At 36.7% G+C, this 18895-nt stretch overlaps 1 protein-coding gene across 1 annotated transcript in view; it reads left to right on the forward strand.

The window, feature by feature from the left end:
• Window positions 1-18895, forward strand: part of LOC126475091 (protein lava lamp-like) — a 177497-nt gene that overhangs the window by 84808 nt on the left and 73794 nt on the right. Inside the window, exon 8 of the mRNA XM_050102662.1 lies at window positions 17795-17923. Coding sequence (XP_049958619.1) covers window positions 17795-17923 — 129 coding nt within the window. The remainder of the gene's footprint in view (window positions 1-17794; window positions 17924-18895) is intronic.

Genomic DNA, 18895 nt, shown 5'->3' on the forward strand with positions numbered 1-18895 from the left:
TTAATACTGTGATAATGGAAAAACAAAGCAATAGCTCAGTTGATGAGGTAGGGACATCTCTAAACACGCTAATCACATAAACTGCACAAGCAAATATCAGCACAGCTGGAAAATTACAAGGAAACAGAGATGTTTCGCCAGCTCTTACATTCAGGATGCAAAATCTCATAACTGGTAACAGAGACAGTGAAAGTGAAAGTGAAAAATCTCTTCCTAGCTTTTGGAACTGCTAGGGATAAAAGAGTGATGGAATTAGGGAGGCTGGGTAGGTTCCTCAGACCTCAGGTTGAGGGGGACCCACTTATTGTAAACTAATAATTCTAAAAACTAGCAAAAGTTTTTTTCTAGTACTGCAATTTTAGCTCCCAAAAATGAGCACTATGTAGCTATCTCTGGCTCCTTGTAATTTCACGGTTTTCTTAAGTGAATTCTCATTTTGAGATATAAGGACGGTAAGTGTAAAGAAACTTTAGGTGGCAGAAGAAATACTTTATATAATCAGCTAAAGGAGGGAAAAAATTGTTTAGGAAAAGAAACATGTACAGAAATATTGGTATGAAATCTGTCAGAAGAGCAAAGAAACGAAAGCAAAAAGCTGCAAGAAAAATATGAAGAAATTGCTGAGGAAATGATTGCCAGAAGGGCATATAGAAAACTGAAAATAACTTTTGAGAATTTAAAAACAATGGCTTCAATATAAAGAGCACAAAGACAGTTCCACCGTTAAATGCAGAGAAGAGAGTAGATGGTAGGAGTACACTGAGGGTCTTTGTGAGACGGAGAAACTACCCCTAATGCGATAGTAGAACAAATGGGTGTTGATTTTGATGATGTATGGGATTCATGTTCCTTTGTGAAAATCTTGGAATGCTTGATGCTCTGCATCTTGTAAGTATTGTTTAAAGACTTCTTGCTGTACACCTTGAGTTGCTTGTGAAAAATATTTATTTTCCTGACACACAATATATACTACTGATTATGGTATTTCCAAGTACTGGTCTTGGAATTAGATATTTTTATGTGCAGCTTATAGTGTACAGCGACTGTCTTTGTAATGAAAATACTTTGGGAATTTCCAGAATTATTGAGGGAGTGGCACCCAACAGTTATGTCCTTGAGACTAAAAACATACTATTGGGCTTTAGAAACAATATCATCCATACAATCCCAAAGACAGACAAGGCACATAAATGCAAGACCTATTCCACATCTTTACTTAATAGCTTATGCATCCAAATTACTGGAAAGAATAATACACAGAAGAGTGGGAAAAAAATTGAGGCTCTTTTAGATGATCAGTTTGGTTCAGAAAAGATAAAGGCACCAAAGAGCCGTTCTGACAGTGTTTTTTTTGTAGTGAGTGGAGGAAATGAGAAAAATAAATACACCTTCTTAGGATTGATCAACCTAGAAAAAACATTCAACAGTATAACATGGTGCAAGATGTTTGAAAACCACAGAAAAGAACCAAGTGGTGACAATAAGAATGGAGTACCACGAAAAAAATACAATCAGAAGGTTGTATGATAGGGATTCTTTCTTGTCTGCTGTTCAACTTTTAGATCAAACAGGAAACAAAGGAATTGAAAGAAAGGCTTAGAACTGAGATAAAAATTCTGTGTGAAAGAAAAATTCTAACTGAAAGAAAAATTCAAAATGAGAGAAAATTAATATCATGTGATGATGAGATTGCCAATCACCGTGAAAGTGAGGAAGAATTAAAGGACATCCTAAATAAAATGAAAGTCAACCGAGCACAAATGTAGATCGAGGCTATAATAATGATAGAAGTATTGAACTATTGTGGAACTTACAGCAGCATCAGACATAACAGTAAACTTTGGGCCCACATAACAGATAAAGTGAAGGAATTCTGCTGTCCTGGAAGCAAAATAATACAGACAGATGAAGCAAGTAGTACATAACAAGCAGACTAGCACATGAAAAAAAAGTAGCAAACATAGTCCTTAATTTGAGAAAAACTTCACTGTGAACAGTAAACTTTGGGCCCACATAACAGATAAAGTGAAGGAATTCTGCTGTCCTGGAAGCAAAATAATACAGACAGATGAAGCAAGTAGTACATAACAAGCAGACTAGCACATGAAAAAAAAAGTAGCAAACATAGTCCTTAATTTGAGAAAAACTTCACTGTGAATATATGTCTAGTGCACATCATTGTACATAAATGTATCATGGACCATGAGAAAACTAGTACAGAAGAGAACCTAGGCATTCGAGATATTATATTATCGAAGGCTCTTGAAAATTAAATGATAGGTAAGATAAGAAATGAGGAGGCCCGCCGGCCGAAGTGGCCGTGCGGTTAAAGGCGCTGCAGTCTGGAACCGCAAGACCGCTACGGTCGCAGGTTCGAATCCTGCCTCGGGCATGGATGTTTGTGATGTCCTTAGGTTAGTTAGGTTTAACTAGTTCTAAGTTCTAGGGGACTAATGACCTCAGAAGTTGAGTCCCATAGTGCTCTGAGCCATTTGAGGAGGCTCTGTCAGAATTGGTGAGAAAAGGAATGTGCGGAAAATGTTAACTAGAAGAAGTGTGCGGAAAATGTTAACTAGAAGAAGGAGCAGGATGGTAGAACAAGTGTCAAGTCATCAAATAATAACTTCCATGGTAGGAGAGGGAGTCATAGAGAGTGAAAATGGTTGTGGAAATCAGAGTTTAGAGTATATAGAACAAATAATTGAGAACTTGTTGTAAATGCTACTCCAAGATGAAGAGATTGGCACAGAATAAGTATTTGTAGTGAATTGCATAAAACCAATCTGAAGACTGATAAAAGATCATAATTTGATTGGAGATGCACTGGGAGTGGGAGATTATGGAGGTAGACCAGGTTAGGCTTGTGTGCCAGCAAGGGCAGTGTCATGGATGGTAGTTTAATGGTTGTGGGAGACAAACACTTTATTAGAGATATGTATGTAATCAACGGGGTGGATAGCATTCACACATTTGTCAGCAGGACATTAAACTTGAAGTATCCTTACAGATGGTACAATTTGTCAATTGTCAGATCCAAGATCGGAGGGCAGAGGAGACGACAGCAGGTCAACTGCATGATCATTGTAATTTTTTTAAATCTGATATGGAGGACAGAAATGTTTCACACACTCCTATTAGCTATGGAAGAGGGGCAAGCAAAAAAAAGAGAGAGCAGAAATGAAGATTGGAAATATGCAGCAATCAATCAACTTCACAAAACAGGCGTAAAAAATTACAGGGTAACTTTCAAAACTTACCCCACAGTATCAAGTAGATCACAAACAATTTTACAAACAGACAGGAGAATATGTGAGATGATTTTGAAAAGGCAGATAGTGCATCAAGCACTTCTTCAGTTTCAACTTGCAAACAAACATTCATAACACCAAAGCTGTATCATATCATCTGATTTGTAGATGTCAGAATAGCATGTGATTTTATAGACAGATCAACCCTGATATCCAGATTTTATGAATTCAAATTGGTGAAAGGACCATAAGAAAATGGCAGCTACATACTAGAAAACAACAGAGAACATTACAGAAAAACTTTCAAAATCATCAGTTAGAATCTGCTGAGTATGTGCTTCTTTTTTGTGCATATGGAAAGAATAGATCACCAATAAATTAAACAAATCTGCCAGTATCCTAATGGAAAAGTTATGCAGATAAAAAATGACAATATGACAAAGATTTTTAAAGCAAAAAAGAATAAGAACAAAATTTAAATTCCTGTATGGTTTACAAAAAAGGTTAGGAAAAAAGATGCAGAAGATTTTTTTACACAGAGAAGGAGAGAAAACAACAGAGTAATGAAATAGTACTAGGAATAAAGAAAAAATTATATAAATTGGAAGCACACATTGTGAGCAGTTATTTTATGTGGTCCATAGTTGGTTAGAGTTAATAAAGATGGACAAAGAGAAGATCCATATGTAATATAATTTCAGTTCTGTCATTACTGTGTATTTATTCTGATAGTTTGACAAAACAGATAAGAGGAATGGGGAATGAATATCTGCAGCAGTTTGGATCACAGTGTTTGATCAGTGTTTATTGTTTTTCCTTGTGCTGTGCACTTATTTTGTTTTCAGTAATTTCTACTGAATTAGTTGTTGTTGTTGTTGTTGTTGTTGTTGTCCTTTGGTGTAAAGCAAATTAGAAACTTTTGTGTTTCCCTAATGTTGTGGGGTTTGGTCCCTTCATTTGCCAGGAATCACTCATTCAACTATTTCATACCTTTTAATATAAGTTGGTATATAATGTTTCTAATTAATCATTATTTTATGAGGGACAAGTTATAACACACATGCATGAGGGGAAATGCTTTACAAGGGCAGATATTTTACAACTATACATTGTGCCTGGGTGCTACATGGTATGACATGTTTAATTGAACATAACTATTTAAAACATAATTGTGTTGCTATATGAAGACATTTAGTATCTCTAACTGCTTAGTAGTGTTAGAATATTCTTGCATGTTTCTGCATAATATCTCTTAGAGATAAATCATTATTCTTCCGTTAATTGACAAGATTGGGATACTTTTTCAGCCTGACAGCCAGCTGTAATGCTAAACTAAAAGTGGCCATAGTTTTGTACAAAAATAGGAGTTGGTGGTTCTAAAATTGCATTGCCTTGAAATCACATAAGATAGCTCTACCCCTGGAAAGTAGGTAAAAAATGTTAATTCAGGTAAAAGAGGACGTACTGTAAATCATGTCTTGCTGAAGGCAGAAGATCAACAAACAGACACAGAAGCAATGACTCCTTTGTCTGTACAGAGAGACTGAAGAGAGAATGAGTCATCTGTAAAATGGCACAGTGGATAAGACACTTCCCTTGAGTTCAGGAGTAGTGAGATCCATGTGGCCATCCGGATTTAGGTTTGCTGTAGTCTGCCGAAATTTCTGTAGGAGAGTGCCAAGATGATTCTTTTGAAAAACGTCTATGGCCTATTTCCTTTTCCATTCTTGCCCATTTTGAGCATGTTCTAACGCCTTTGTCACTACCAATATTGAAACACTAATATTTTTTTCCGATACGATATAATATTGCAGTGCCTGTGTTATTCTGAATTACAAAGCAAAGTTCCTTTGGCCATGCATGCATATCCAAAGGAACAGGCACTACAGTGACTACAGCCATTACAAAATACGTCAAATGTAATTGCAATTGTGAATATGAATAACTATCAGCTGTAGAATGGAATGATGACATAAATTTTAATTGTCGTCATTCCATTCTACAGCTGGTGGTTATCCATATTTTCAATTGAGATTACATTTAATGTAATCCTTTTTTCTTCCCTTTCCATATGTGAAGAGGGGGTTTAAAATCATCCTGATTTAACTTTCATGTGGTTCCACTAAATCATTTAGGAAGTTAGGATGGTTCCAAAAAGGCCACACCAAGTTTGATTCCCATGTCTATTTCTAACAGTGCCAGTACTTTGCTTTAGAACTGTGCGTACACGCATGTGCATTGTTTATTTTTGAGAGGAAATGAAAGTGTGGATTGTTTACTATGACAACCCTGCATCTTTAAGAGAACACTTCAGTAAAGATGACGGAAAATGAAGCTAGCATAAAGCAATTATTTGTGTGGTAATGCTGGACTACAACGTATATGTCGAAGAGTAGAAATGGGTTTGAGTTCATAAAATATATTTCTGCATAAAATGAATTCCACATAAATAATGAGGAAATGATCTCTTTTATTACCACTGCGTAACTACTGTAAGTATTGCTCAAAGCAAAATAAGCAGAAGTGTGGAAGGAGAGGGAATGGAGAGTAGTTGGGTTAAAGAATAAGAAGGGCAATGGTACGTACGAAATACATATTTGGGTTGGGGGGAAGAGGAGTTGGGGGGAGATAGTATGAGGAACAGGTACACAATGGAAATGCCGGTTGGGCGGGTGGGGAGACAGTATGAGGAACAGATACACAGAAGGGAGAGGGAGTAGAAAGGTTGGTAATTAGCATTAAACCACATAAAAATGGAAACCAAAGAATGTCTTATAAACATGAGGCACAGAAGCAGCATAGTATTCTTAACAAATTATTCATATTTGTGCATGACATTTTTGAAAACAATAGATGCAGGTGATCAGATAGATTCTATCTCTCAAAATTTTCTTAAGATGTTCGATATTGTACCACATTGTTGACTGAAAGGGTTCTGGGTGGCAAAAATTTAAAAATATAATCGTGTAGTATATTTAGTTAAGTATATTATTTGCCAACTGTTCTTCTAAGGTTTTGAAGTGATCTTCGACTTGTTTACAGGACCATGAACATTTTATTGCATGGACTTGTCAGTGTGGAAACATCCTTAATACTCTCTAAAAAATAGTCAACCGATATATTTCAAAACATTTTTGTAATTCTATTGTTGAATGTTGTTCTTTGGTCAATCCTTACTCTCCCATGCTCCCCTTCAGTGGTCCACATGGTGTCAGAAGCACCATGATGTACTCGTGCTGTAGAGGCACCTGTTGGTGAACTCCAACCACTGAATGCCTCCTGGGGATTACCTCAAAGAAATAATAATACAACATAAACAAATATTTGCACTCACATGTAGTATTAGATGAAAAGATGTGGAACTGTGCATTATTTGAAGCACACTTCAAAGCGTAACATTAATAAACAATATGATTACTCATTTATGGGCAAAGAGGGTACAGAAAATATTGCACCCCTGACTCTAAATGGAAAAAAATCCTAAATTTGACTACAAAAAATTCTGTGCACTCACACAACTATTGACCAAGATACAATCATGTGTAATATGTTCACAAATACTTGATTGCCTCAAATAATTTTTGACTAATAGACTGACTGAACAGTGAATATTCCACAGAAATGATTATAACATCAGACTTGCCTCAATGATGTGTTAACGTCTATAAATGAATAATCAGGCATGACCAGCAGCACCGCAAGATTGTTTGCTGACAATGCAGTTCTTCACAGGAAAGTATTGTCATTGGACAGTCGTAAGTAACTGGTGAAAGACTTGGACAAAATTTCCACTTGGTGTAATGAAAGCCAGCTCTCTTTAAATGTGGATAAATATAGATAATTCCTATGCCAAAGAGAAACGATGGGATATTATCTCCTTGCAATATTAGTGGTTAAATATACTGAGCATGTCATATAATACTATTATTTATAGATAATACTAAAAAGCAATATGAAAGGGGCAGTGAAGGCAGGCAAACATACGATTTCTTGTAATGGTTCTGGGAAAGTGCTGTGCATCTGTAAAGGAAATTGCAAACAAGATGTTATTGCAACCTGTTGTATTAGATTGCTGAATAATTTCATTGCATTTTTCCATATGTTTAATAAATACAACAATACAATAAATGAAAAGCACCAGTTTGCTTTTGTTCTACAATATTACTTTTATTGTAAACCGGTTTTCGGCTTACAAGGCCATCTTCAGACATTTACTGAGTATTATCACCAAAGGAGTTAAATGTTAGCAGACAACAATGGAAGAGAAGTAACAAATCTAGACTGATGTAGAAACATACAGTAAGTAACATCTTTGCAATGAAAAAGTAAAAACTGAACTGTACATGAATAACAATGGAGTAGACAGGAAAACCTTTAGCGCAAAATAGGAGTAGCATGCCTACACAACAGTTTCTACTAATAAACAAAACTAATAAAATAAAATAAAATTAGTACTAGACAAGGCTTCATCAGGAGGTATGAAACATGGAGAGTGATACACAACAAATTAAAAGAAGAGACAGTTATCAATGTAAATACAGAATACATAAGGAAATTAAGCAATAAATAAATGCAGGAAAATGGAGGTGTTTGAGGAAACCTACAGTCTAAGAGTGTGGTGGTACTGCATTTTAGCATTAACATTATAATCAAAGCAGTGGCTGTGTAACAGTTTTCATTAAATAAATGAGCAAAGTAAAATATGAACAGTATTTGAGACAACTACAAGGGGTGTTAAACATGGACAGTAATACAAGTACCAGTTAAAAGAAAGCCTTAACTATTGAAACTACAGTCTGTGTGTAATACAAAGACAACTTCAACAAAACAAAACAACTTAACGAATACAGGAAAATGAGAATATGTAGGAAGAGAGAGTGTGGGAAGTAATGAACAATAAAGATGGTTATATAAAGTTCAGGAGAGGGGAAGTGTTGAGCTGTGTCTGGTCATTTAGGATGAGATCTGGACTGTGAGCAAGATGTTTGTTAATTTACAGGGCTTCGAGCAGGTTTAGTTTATGGCCTTTGTTTGCTAAGTGAAGTACATGGGACACTGGCTGGTAGTTGTGACCCTCACTCAGTACATGCTCAGCAAATGCAGAGTCTGAATTCTGCAACCTCCCGCTGCATTCATGTTCAGCCAGCCTAGTTGATACGTCTCTGCCTGACTGACCAATGTAAAATTTGTCACAATCAGAACAAGTGATTTTGTGTACCCCACTGTTGGCTAATAACTATATCTTGTCTTTGCTATTAAAAACACACTGGGCTGTCGTGTTCCTAACATAGTAGGAAACCATATACTTGCAGGATTTCAGTGCTTTGGCTACAATCTGTGATACCTGACCTAGAAATGGTAGTGTACACCATTTCTTACAGACAGTGGATGGGGAAGCAGGTGGGGCATAGAGGGGGGGGTATAATTTTTTTTTTTTTCGTTTTTGTTTCCTGTGCAAGATGTGGTCAATAAGAACTGGATTGTAGCCATTGGCTGTGGCAATAAATTTTATTGTATCCAACTCTGCTTTAAAGCAAACTGGTGCTTTTCATTTATTATAATGTTGTTCTACTAAGAATTCTGTTAATACAACAAATACACATAACAGAGACTTAGGTCATGGGTAATGTACTTTCCTTCACTATTTACAACAGTCTGCCAACAATGGAGTAACGTTTCGATTAGAAATTGTGGTTTTGAGGCAAAGAACTCATTGAGCCATTTTCAGAGTGTATTTTCATCTGGAAAGGAAGTTCCTTGAGAATTCTTTGATAGAGAGTGGAATAGGTGAAAATCTGAAAGTGTGAGATCAGGTGAGTATTGTGGATGCAGAATAACTTCCCAACACAACTCCTGTATCGCGTTTTTTTCTCAGTCTAATAGAATGTGGGCAGGTGTTATCGTGGAGTAGCATCACTTCACACAGTCTTCCTGGTTACTGTTCTTCAATTACATGTGCAAGAGATCTCAGTTGTTGACAATAAATGTCAGCAGTGATGGTTATACCTTGGGGGAGCAATCTATAGTACACCACAGAATCGCTGTTCCACCAGATGAATAACATTATGTTTTGTGGATGCACACAGGTCTTAGTACAAGGAGTTGCTGCTTTGTTTGGGCTCAGCCGTTCCTTCCTTTTCCATATGTTAGCATAAATACACCATGTCTCATCACCAATATCGATATAGGATAGTGATGGTGGGTGTTCTTTGTGAGCCTATTGATGTGAACAAGCAGAGATGTACATATGGCCACCCACTGATTTTTGTATTTTGGCTGAGAGCATGCAGTACCCATTCACCCAATTTTTTAACCTTTCCCATTCCTAGAAAATGTCGCAAATGGTGAGATGATCACAATTCATCATATTTGCCAGTTATCGAGTACACTGGCATGGATCATTGTGGATTAATGCATTTAAATGGTCTTCAAAGCCCAAAGGTTTTCTTGAACATGGAGAGTCACAATCCTCCTTAAAATGAGAAAACCATTTTCTTGCCATGCTCTGTCCAGTGGCATTATCCCCATACATGACACAAATGTTACTGGCTCCTCCATTGTTGCCACGCCTCTGTTAAATTCAAATGAAGAATATCTCAGAAATGTTCTGCTATCTCCACTTAGCACTCAATTTTCTGGCATCCACAGCTCCACTCACTATCTCTACATGACAATATGTAAACTTGTATAGCAACAATGAACTGAAAGTTATAAATGACAACCAACAAATAAACCCATAGCAACCAGAATGCCAACATGAAAACAAAAATTCTACAAACTGATACACTAACCTAATAGAATATTGTTGTGGTATTTAGAGTCCTTGTCAAGTAAGCATGACAACAAACATAGAACAAATTCGGAGAATCAGTTCTGGGCTGATAAACAGGTTGGTACAGCCTGTACAAAAGTGTAACAGAAATGATTGAGTTACTTAAATGGGAATCCCGGGAAGAAAGGCTATGTAGTTCTTATGAAACCATGTTGAGTAAATTTCAAGAACCTGTATTCTAAAATGACTGTGCATTGTGCATTTGCTCGATATGCGAAATAGGAAAACAAATAAATAATATTGGTACTGTATACCCTCTGCCATGCACTGTAAAGTGGCTTGTAGAGTTTTATGTAGATGTAAATGTTCGATAGGTTACCTATAAAGATTTTGGTGTGGTCTATATCGTATAAGCCTAAGGTACCATTGTAGATTTATATACAGATCTGTTGCTGAAACTGGAGCGAAGAAGGATGTACTTAGTAGTGTTGCTAAGCAAGGAAATGCCAGTGTTGGAGACATGCTTGATTTTGATCTGCAGTGAGCTAGGCAGATGTTGGAAGAGATATTTACAGCCTTAAAGTAAAAGGCTAGATTCTTGGAATGGACTGCTGAAAATCATCTTCCACAAAAATGGTGATACTTTTTTGTGGATGCAAGCAAACAATCACAATAGAATACCCTTGTGTTGTCATACTAATATATATTTGGAAACATGTAGTGGATGTTCTTGGAAATTGCTTAAATCAGGAGAGTGATTTGGGTCAGATTAAATAAGTTCAATCAGTTACAAACATATTAGCCAATCTTCTTCCTTGCTCTTTTTTTTAAAAAAAAAAAAAAGGGGGAAAGGCATCTGTTTCCGTATTGTAACTGCCTGTGCTGCATGTACCAAAATGCCAGTGTGGAAGGAATAAACAACGTCACAGTCACTGAGAAAACACCAGTACTCCTATTATAGAAAGAAAATGAAACCCTCAGTGATGTTTACAGTCGGGCAGTATGTAATAAATATTAATATTGAACACAAAGAAAACAAACTTTATGCACTTCGGCATAAAGAGGCATAAGTAATAAATCTATAGATTTTGTAACAAGCACAAAGGGATGAATATTGATTGTCAGTTAGCATGGAGTAAACACACAAAGATGCTGGCAAAAAGAATGTAATCATTGTGTTTTGCACTTAGTGTTCTGTCATCACTTTGTAATAGCAAGTGTCATATGGAGATATACTACTCCTACATACACTCAGTTCATGTTTAAAGCAGTCTTTGCACATGAGTGAAAGCACAAAACATGGACACAATTTTTAAACTGCAGAATGGGCCTTAAGAATAATAGCTGGAAACAGTAGTTGGGCAGATCGTAAAGAACTGTTTAAAAAATTGGGTATCCTTACTGTACCAAGTGAATACACCTTCCAATCTGCTATGCATATCAGGGAAAACATTATTAAATATTTCACTAATAGTTCTATACTTAACTGTGGAACTAGAGCCACTTTAGACTTGCATACTAAGAAAAACAAACAAAAAACTCAAAATAGCATTTTACCTCAGGGAGTAAAATTGTATAAAAATTGCTAAAGGAAGTGAAAAAGATCACTAAAATGCATCTGTTTAGAAAGGTAGCTAAAACATTTCTCATAAGTAATACATACTATGAAAAACTACTTTTAGGACTCAGGGTAATGGTTAATAATGAAGGGTATCACTATAACAGTATATCAAATTACAATGGTTTCACAAGAAAATCACATGTCAAGATCTGTAGTACATGATAGTAATGTCTTGTCAATCTCCTCAGTTCTGTATCTCACTCATTGTGGAGGGATGCTGACTTAGCTTTTCATGTTCATTGAGATGAGGGCATGTGGGGCATAGTAGCATGTTTACAGACCTGGATTTGGCTTTCCAAACAGTCTGGAGTTGGTGCAAGGGGTGTAGCAATATGTTCATGGTTCAGGACTAACCAGTGGGTGTCCTTTATGTGTGCAGCAATGAAGACTGAAACTTTGTATATAAATATAAGTTATCTGGAGCAAATAGAATTTATATCAAAGAAACTTGTAACGTTGTACAATAGAGACTGACCAAATAAGGCAGGGCACTTGTTAAGACACTGACCTCCTATTCATAAGAATGGAGTTTGCTCTGTCCAGCCATCTTGAGTTAGATTTTCCGTAATTTTCCTAAATTGCCAGAATGGTTCCTTCATCAAGGCCACAGCATGTCCTACACTCATAAAAGCCTACTTATATACGAGTAGCCCAGGTGCACACGTGGCTATATCAGTGCTAAAAGATTTTGGGGAAATGCAGAAAAATTACCCTCACTCTTATTGCAGTGTTACAAATGTGATTGTTTTCTCAATAAAAATGGAAAAATACACCAACCCAATGATGAAAATATCTACAATCCTTCATTATCTACTAAATTATTATTTTTATATCGAAATTTATGTTTAGCCTGCATCAGTGGCTGTGACCAAAAAGTAATCGGTTGCAAAACAAGCTGCAAAAATAATTTTGGTGCACATCTGGCTGTGTCGGGAAGTATGGTAGAATACAGAAGCATTTTAAAATAGCTTGAAAGAGAGAAGCTTAAATGAACAAAATGCTGGAACATTGTATTGTTTTAAAGCCTTACATAAAAATATAAAACTTGAACTATCACAAGGTACAGTAATAATCTTAGTCAGACTTAATTCAATTCAGACGTAATATTAGTAACACTTTTCATGAAAATGGGAAATCTTTAGAAACAAATCATCAGTAAATGAAATATTTCGAAAAAAGGATCACAAGGTAAAATGACTTAAACTGCATTTAAACATCATTTCGGGCATCCTCATCATCCAAAAGCTCAAAATCAAGGTCTTCAGCTTTGCCGTTTTGATTTTTGCCCATTTCCGTGACCTCCTGATGGTCAAAAACTTTAGTGTACTTTTAATTTCTCCTCCTTGGGTCATGCCTCTCCCTGGTGAGGTGCTAGAACCTAATTGATGTCCATAATTTTACCTTTTCTCAGGGGGTTCCTTTTGGAATCTCCTTAGGAAGAGCTTTTTTCATGAATTGTTTGCCTCTTTTAAAAAGAGATTTTTACTCTCCCTTCTCCAAATTGAAGAATGGCTCTCCCTGCACAAGACATGAATTTGTGTTTGCCGTCTGTGTAAGCACTATTGAAAAAAGAAAAGAAAAGAAGAAGAAAAGAGAAACTGGAAGTGCCAAGATCCACGAGCTTTGATGATATCATCATCAAACTTCTTTCAGTCTCTCGCTTTGCAGTCATCCAACACTAAGGGCACTACAGAAATGAATTTCTCCAGTGTGCCGACATAGACTGCAGGGTTTTCAATTGTGCTCAGTTTGGAAAATTTTAAAGATACATACATGAGATTATGTCACCGTGACATCTATCTTGAACAATAGGCCGCCTGATCTGGGACTTTTGGAGGGACTAAATTTTTATGGCAGTCATAACTTAAAATAAGTTGACCGTCAATGTCATCCTTATCATTACCTCAAATTTTTGTGAGCTATGTGCTGATTTTCTAAATTTTTCTTTTCAATTGGTCGATTTTCCAAGGAAATCATACTTTTTAGGGAAAAGCATGTAGAGCATGTGTCAACACCAGGTGCTCCAAAGCCAATATTAAAATTATTTCAGAATACTGCCCAGTAGTAGTTATGCTTTATGTCCAGATTTTTCTCACTGAACATTGCTCACATTACTCTCATATTTAACTTACTGCTCAAATATTGGTGATGAAGTGTGTTTCCTCTAGAATAGTGATTTTCAATAGGTTTGAATTGTTCAATGTGTCTGGCAGCCGCAGTTTTCATACCTTCATACAACTTTGTTCTTCTGTCACCTCCCCTCCTTTCGGCTTTTGCAGGTGAGGAATCGTTCATCATACTCTGACAAAATGGGTTGAGTCTCATTTTTTGACCTGCAAGATCCCAATGAAAGCCACTCTGCAAACCCTTATGTTTTTAGAAGCTCATTCACATCTTCTTGGGAGTACAAAATTTGTAGTTGTTTGCTTTTTTGACATTTGTCTCCTCTCATCTTACTTTTTTGAGGAGAGGACATGCTCACATGCTGTGAAATGGAGTTGCTCTGCCAGTCTCAATTAATTTCTTGTAAAACTTTTCATAGATCTGCCGTATGCCCTGCTTAGTGAGCACCCTACATTTCAGCTCTCTAGCTAGATGTTTACGGTTCAGCATCTGTGGAAACCATTTCAGATGGTAGCTAAAGATGACAAACAAAATTAATTGAAACCCAACAGGTACTGGTTTTAAGTCAAAACAATTAGAAGTACTGTGTTTCTGTTTAACGAGAAATGTGTTCAAAGGGAGAATTATGTTGTAGATTTGCAGAGGTTACCCGGCAATGAAGAGATTAAGCAGAGGTGAAGTTACATGGCTCCAGCAATATTAAACATGTAACCTATAAATATTTAAATATTACTATAAGAAGAGGTCTTCCTTACTTCTTCTGTTTCTTGGCATTTTGTTTCCATTGCTCCATAATTGTTCATCTCTTCTTGGAACTACAGCTTCTCATGGCCTCTTTCCTGTTATTGTTAACAGTGCTCTCAGCATTATTCTTGTGAGGTTCTTTGACATGTTCTTCGGTAGTAGAAGTTTTCTCTCCATTACCCTCATCCATTTCGGAGTATCCTACAATAAAACTGACCACAAAGTCCTTCTAAAATCATCAATGACATGAGCACACCAGCCAGTCCCATTGTCATAAAACAATGCCTTCTCATATTTTCATTCTTATGAAGGAGCAATAGAAGCAAAAACATATAAGGTTCTCTCCAATACTGCCAACATAAACATTTTAGTCACAGGCTGCTCAAAAAAGTAACTTTTATGAAGTGTAATGTGTGGCAAGATGACATGTCTGATTCTGCATCCGTATCAGCAGCCGTGATTCATTAAGACTAAGCCTCTATTGCAGAGGATTAGGATTTGGCTGGTTTTGCTATTCAGTGCATTGAAGACATGGCTACCTTTGCACCCACATGCAATTTTCCCACCTCATTTTAAATGTCTTAGTAATTTTTGCAGCCTGATTGATACAGCTTTAGGCAGCCATTGAAAAACTGTAAAAGAGGGTTGCTCTAACTGAATTTTTGTTTTTTTTAGTCACATAGCCGCATTTGCATCTAGGATATTCGTATTCTGTATCTATATTTGCCGGCCGAAGTGGCCGTGCGGTTAAAGGCGCTGCAGTCTGGAACCGCAAGACCGCTACGGTCGCAGGTTCGAATCCTGCCTCGGGCATGGATGTTTGTGATGTCCTTAGGTTAGTTAGGTTTAACTAGTTCTAAGTTCTAGGGGACTAATGACCTCAGCAGTTGAGTCCCATAGTGCTCAGAGCCATTTGAACCATTTTATCTATATTTTTTAGTTATTTATTACCGTCTTACTTCATTTTAAGATGGTCTCTGGATGAATAAATAAATAAAAATCAAATAAATAAAGAGAGATATTAGAGGGCTGAAAGGAAAAGTTTCTTGAAAGTGTCTCATACAATAGTTAACTGGAATGATCAAGGTGTTGAATTGGGTAAGAAATGTTTCAGTGTTTGTTTTGGGCCAGTACTGAACAGTACAGTGATCCACAAGAAGAATAGTTGCATTATAGGCACGGAACACTGGTTCTTTGGCCCTGTCTGCATACTCATAAATGTATGGCAAATAGAAAGCCATAACATTTGTACTGAAGTTAGCCTTTGAGAAGAGAGTAGAGTTCCTGCAGGTGTGACAAGTGAAGTAAATAAATGACCCATATTCTAGGAATTAGAAGATACTCGTGTGTAGGCAGTGAAGATTGCCAGATTTCCTTCACTTTTATTGTTATGCTGTTTATATTTTAACGTTATTATTGTGTTCAGTTTTCTTCATTTTTAGGATTCTGTACCTCAGTCAGTCAAAATGAAAACCCATATAGAATCACTTTGTTGTCCATCAAGTACAGGTAGCCACATCAAGTAGAATCAGTGCAACCAAAAGATATGACCATTTACATCACACATTTTGATACTTGAAAATTCACTGATAAAAACATATAGGTTTTTTTTTATAGTTGTTCTTGCTTTCTTCAGTTGTCATTTTTATATTTTTCCTCTCTTGTCTATTTTTCCCTCCTGTAAGTGGCTTCTATCCACAGTGCCAACTGGTGTGCAATGTGTGGTTCAACACCCTATAACTTACATGTCAGTATGCCAGAACAGCTTGAAACCAGTAGCATAAAAAAAAAATTGAATGGCTGTTCACGTGGCTACATTGTGTCTAATAGATAGATTTTCAGGTACACAGAAGTACAGTGTGACTTGTCCATCTTGAGTGTTGTGCTGCAAAACTATCTAGAAGCATTCGAAATGAATTCACTGAACGTGAATATCGTGCAATCAGCTGTGCTAGTTATAGATGTGTGCTACCAATTAGTGACTTGTGAAATTCATGCCAGACTGGGACTCCAACCCATATTTCCTGCTTCTTGTGAGCCATCGAACTATGATATGAACATTTTTTTACCTGCCTTGGCATGTAATATTTACTTTTCCTCGTAGCCTAACTCTCACTGGTGCGGCAATACAGAATAAAGCTGAGAGCATTAAATGAAGAATGTAGGGCTCTATGGTATAGGGATGAGGTTGGTTGGTTGTTTGGGAAAGGAGACCAGACAGCGTGGTCATCGGTCTCATCGGATTAGGGAAGGATGCGGAAGGAAGTCGGCCGTGCCCTTTCAGAGGAATCATCCCGGCATTTGCCTGGAGTGATTTAGGCGAAATCACGGAAAACCTAAATCAGGATGGCCGGACGCGGGATTGAACCGTCGTCCTCCCGAATGCGAGTCCAGTGCCTAAGCACTGCGCCACCTTGCTCAGTAGGGATGAGGACAGTGTGACACACAGAAGTTTGGGTCATTCAGAGAAGCATGCACAGATAGAAAAAGTGGTTAAAGTGACTATGTGCAATAAATGGCAAATCCACGATCAAGTCCCAGTCCGGCACAAGTTTTCATATGTCACTAATAGATAGACACCAATACCTAAAAAGATGATGCCAAGATATTAGCATTCACTACATTTATTTCAGTCAGATGTCAATCATCATTAATGTCTGTTCATCCAGACAGGCAACTAAATACCCTGGAATCATTTATGTGTTGAAGGTGTAAAAGTTCCAGTAACACAAAATTAAGTGTTTTTAAAGTGATTTATTATGTAATATGTTCTACAAAACTACTTTAGAAATAAATCCTGGTGCTTATAAGTATCCTCAGTCATGTGTTGTACCTTTACAATGAGTTGTGCTCATGACTCTGTGGGAAATATTACATATTCAGAATGTTTAACTGAAACAGTCTATTCTGCTAAAGAAATGACCATGTAAATTACATGTTTCTACAAAGGCTACAGTATCAGCCTGAAAATTAGGTCTCAGGTAGTTGTTTGTAAACCGAGCGAGGTGGGGTTAGCACACTAGACTCACATTCAGAAGACGACAGTTCAATTCCACGTCTGGCCATCCTGATTTAGGTTTTCCATGATTCCTTTAAATCTCTCCAGGCAAATGCCGGGATGGTTCCTTTGAAGGACACAGCCGACTTCCTTCCCCATCCTTCCCTAATCTGATGCGATGATGACCTTACTGTCTGGTCTCCTCCCCCAAATAACCCAACAGTTGTTTGTAACTCTTTTAATTACTCTCACATATTCAAAAGACTCATAATTGATTTGATTTTCAGGATCAGAAGATCTGTGGAAGCAGAAGGTAATAGAGCTAGAAGACAGAGTGAAACAGCAAAACCTCGATTTGGATTCCCATTTGCATGCACTTTCTCTTATTGAGTCTGAGAAACTGGATTTAATACAAGGTAAACACACAATCAAGCATCGTTAATATTCGAAGTGCACAAAAATAAAGTCTTCCCTGCCCTGTAGCTCAGAGACACACACACACACACACTTTGTTTTACACATTTATTTATTCTGTCTTTATTTTGTTGGTCATGTTCCACTTTTAACTGGTGTTTTATGCCTGTCAACTGCATGTAGCTTGTAATTAGTGCAGTGGAACATTATATCAGCTGTTGCATTTCAGTGTTACTTCCAGCTTACTTGTTTATATCGGAATCCATTAATCTGAGTAACTGCTCTTCAGCTTATGTTTGTCAACCATTCCTGTTTCTCATTTTATCAACAGATTTGACATTTTGCATTTAATGTTGATTTGACATTTTGTGTTTAATGTTGATTTGACATTTTGTGTTTAATGTTGATTTGACATTTTGTATTTCATGTTGATTTGACATTTTGTATTTTATGTTGATTTGACATTTTGTATTTCATGTTGATCTGACATTTTATATTTTAATGTTTGCAATGGAATCCATACAGCACATTTTTATCATGTTGGAGAAATTTTTTGTTTGCTTAGCAATAGGAAGACGTTAATTAATGCGATATTAGATTGAATTATGACCATCTTATTCTCTTCCTGGCTAAAGTCTTAAATTTTATCAGGAGGAAAGCAATAATAATGCAATTTATTCGAGTAAATACTGAAAGTAGCTCAGAATTAGGATTACTTTGATTCTTGTAAGTACAGACATTATTCAAGTATTTTTATTGCGGTCATTTTCCGCTATACTACTGAGCAAGGTGGTGCAGCATTTAGCACACTTGATTCACATTTTGGAGGATGACATTTCAAATCCATGTCCGGCCATCCTCATTTATGTTTTCTGTGATTGCCCTAAATCGCTCCAGCTAAATGCCAGGATGGTTCCTTTGACAAGGCACAGCCGATTTCCCTTACTGTCCTTGAAACACTCTGAACTTGTTCC

This window comes from Schistocerca serialis, chromosome 4 (genome assembly GCF_023864345.2).
Source record: "Schistocerca serialis cubense isolate TAMUIC-IGC-003099 chromosome 4, iqSchSeri2.2, whole genome shotgun sequence".
NCBI classification, from domain to species: domain Eukaryota; kingdom Metazoa; phylum Arthropoda; class Insecta; order Orthoptera; family Acrididae; genus Schistocerca; species Schistocerca serialis.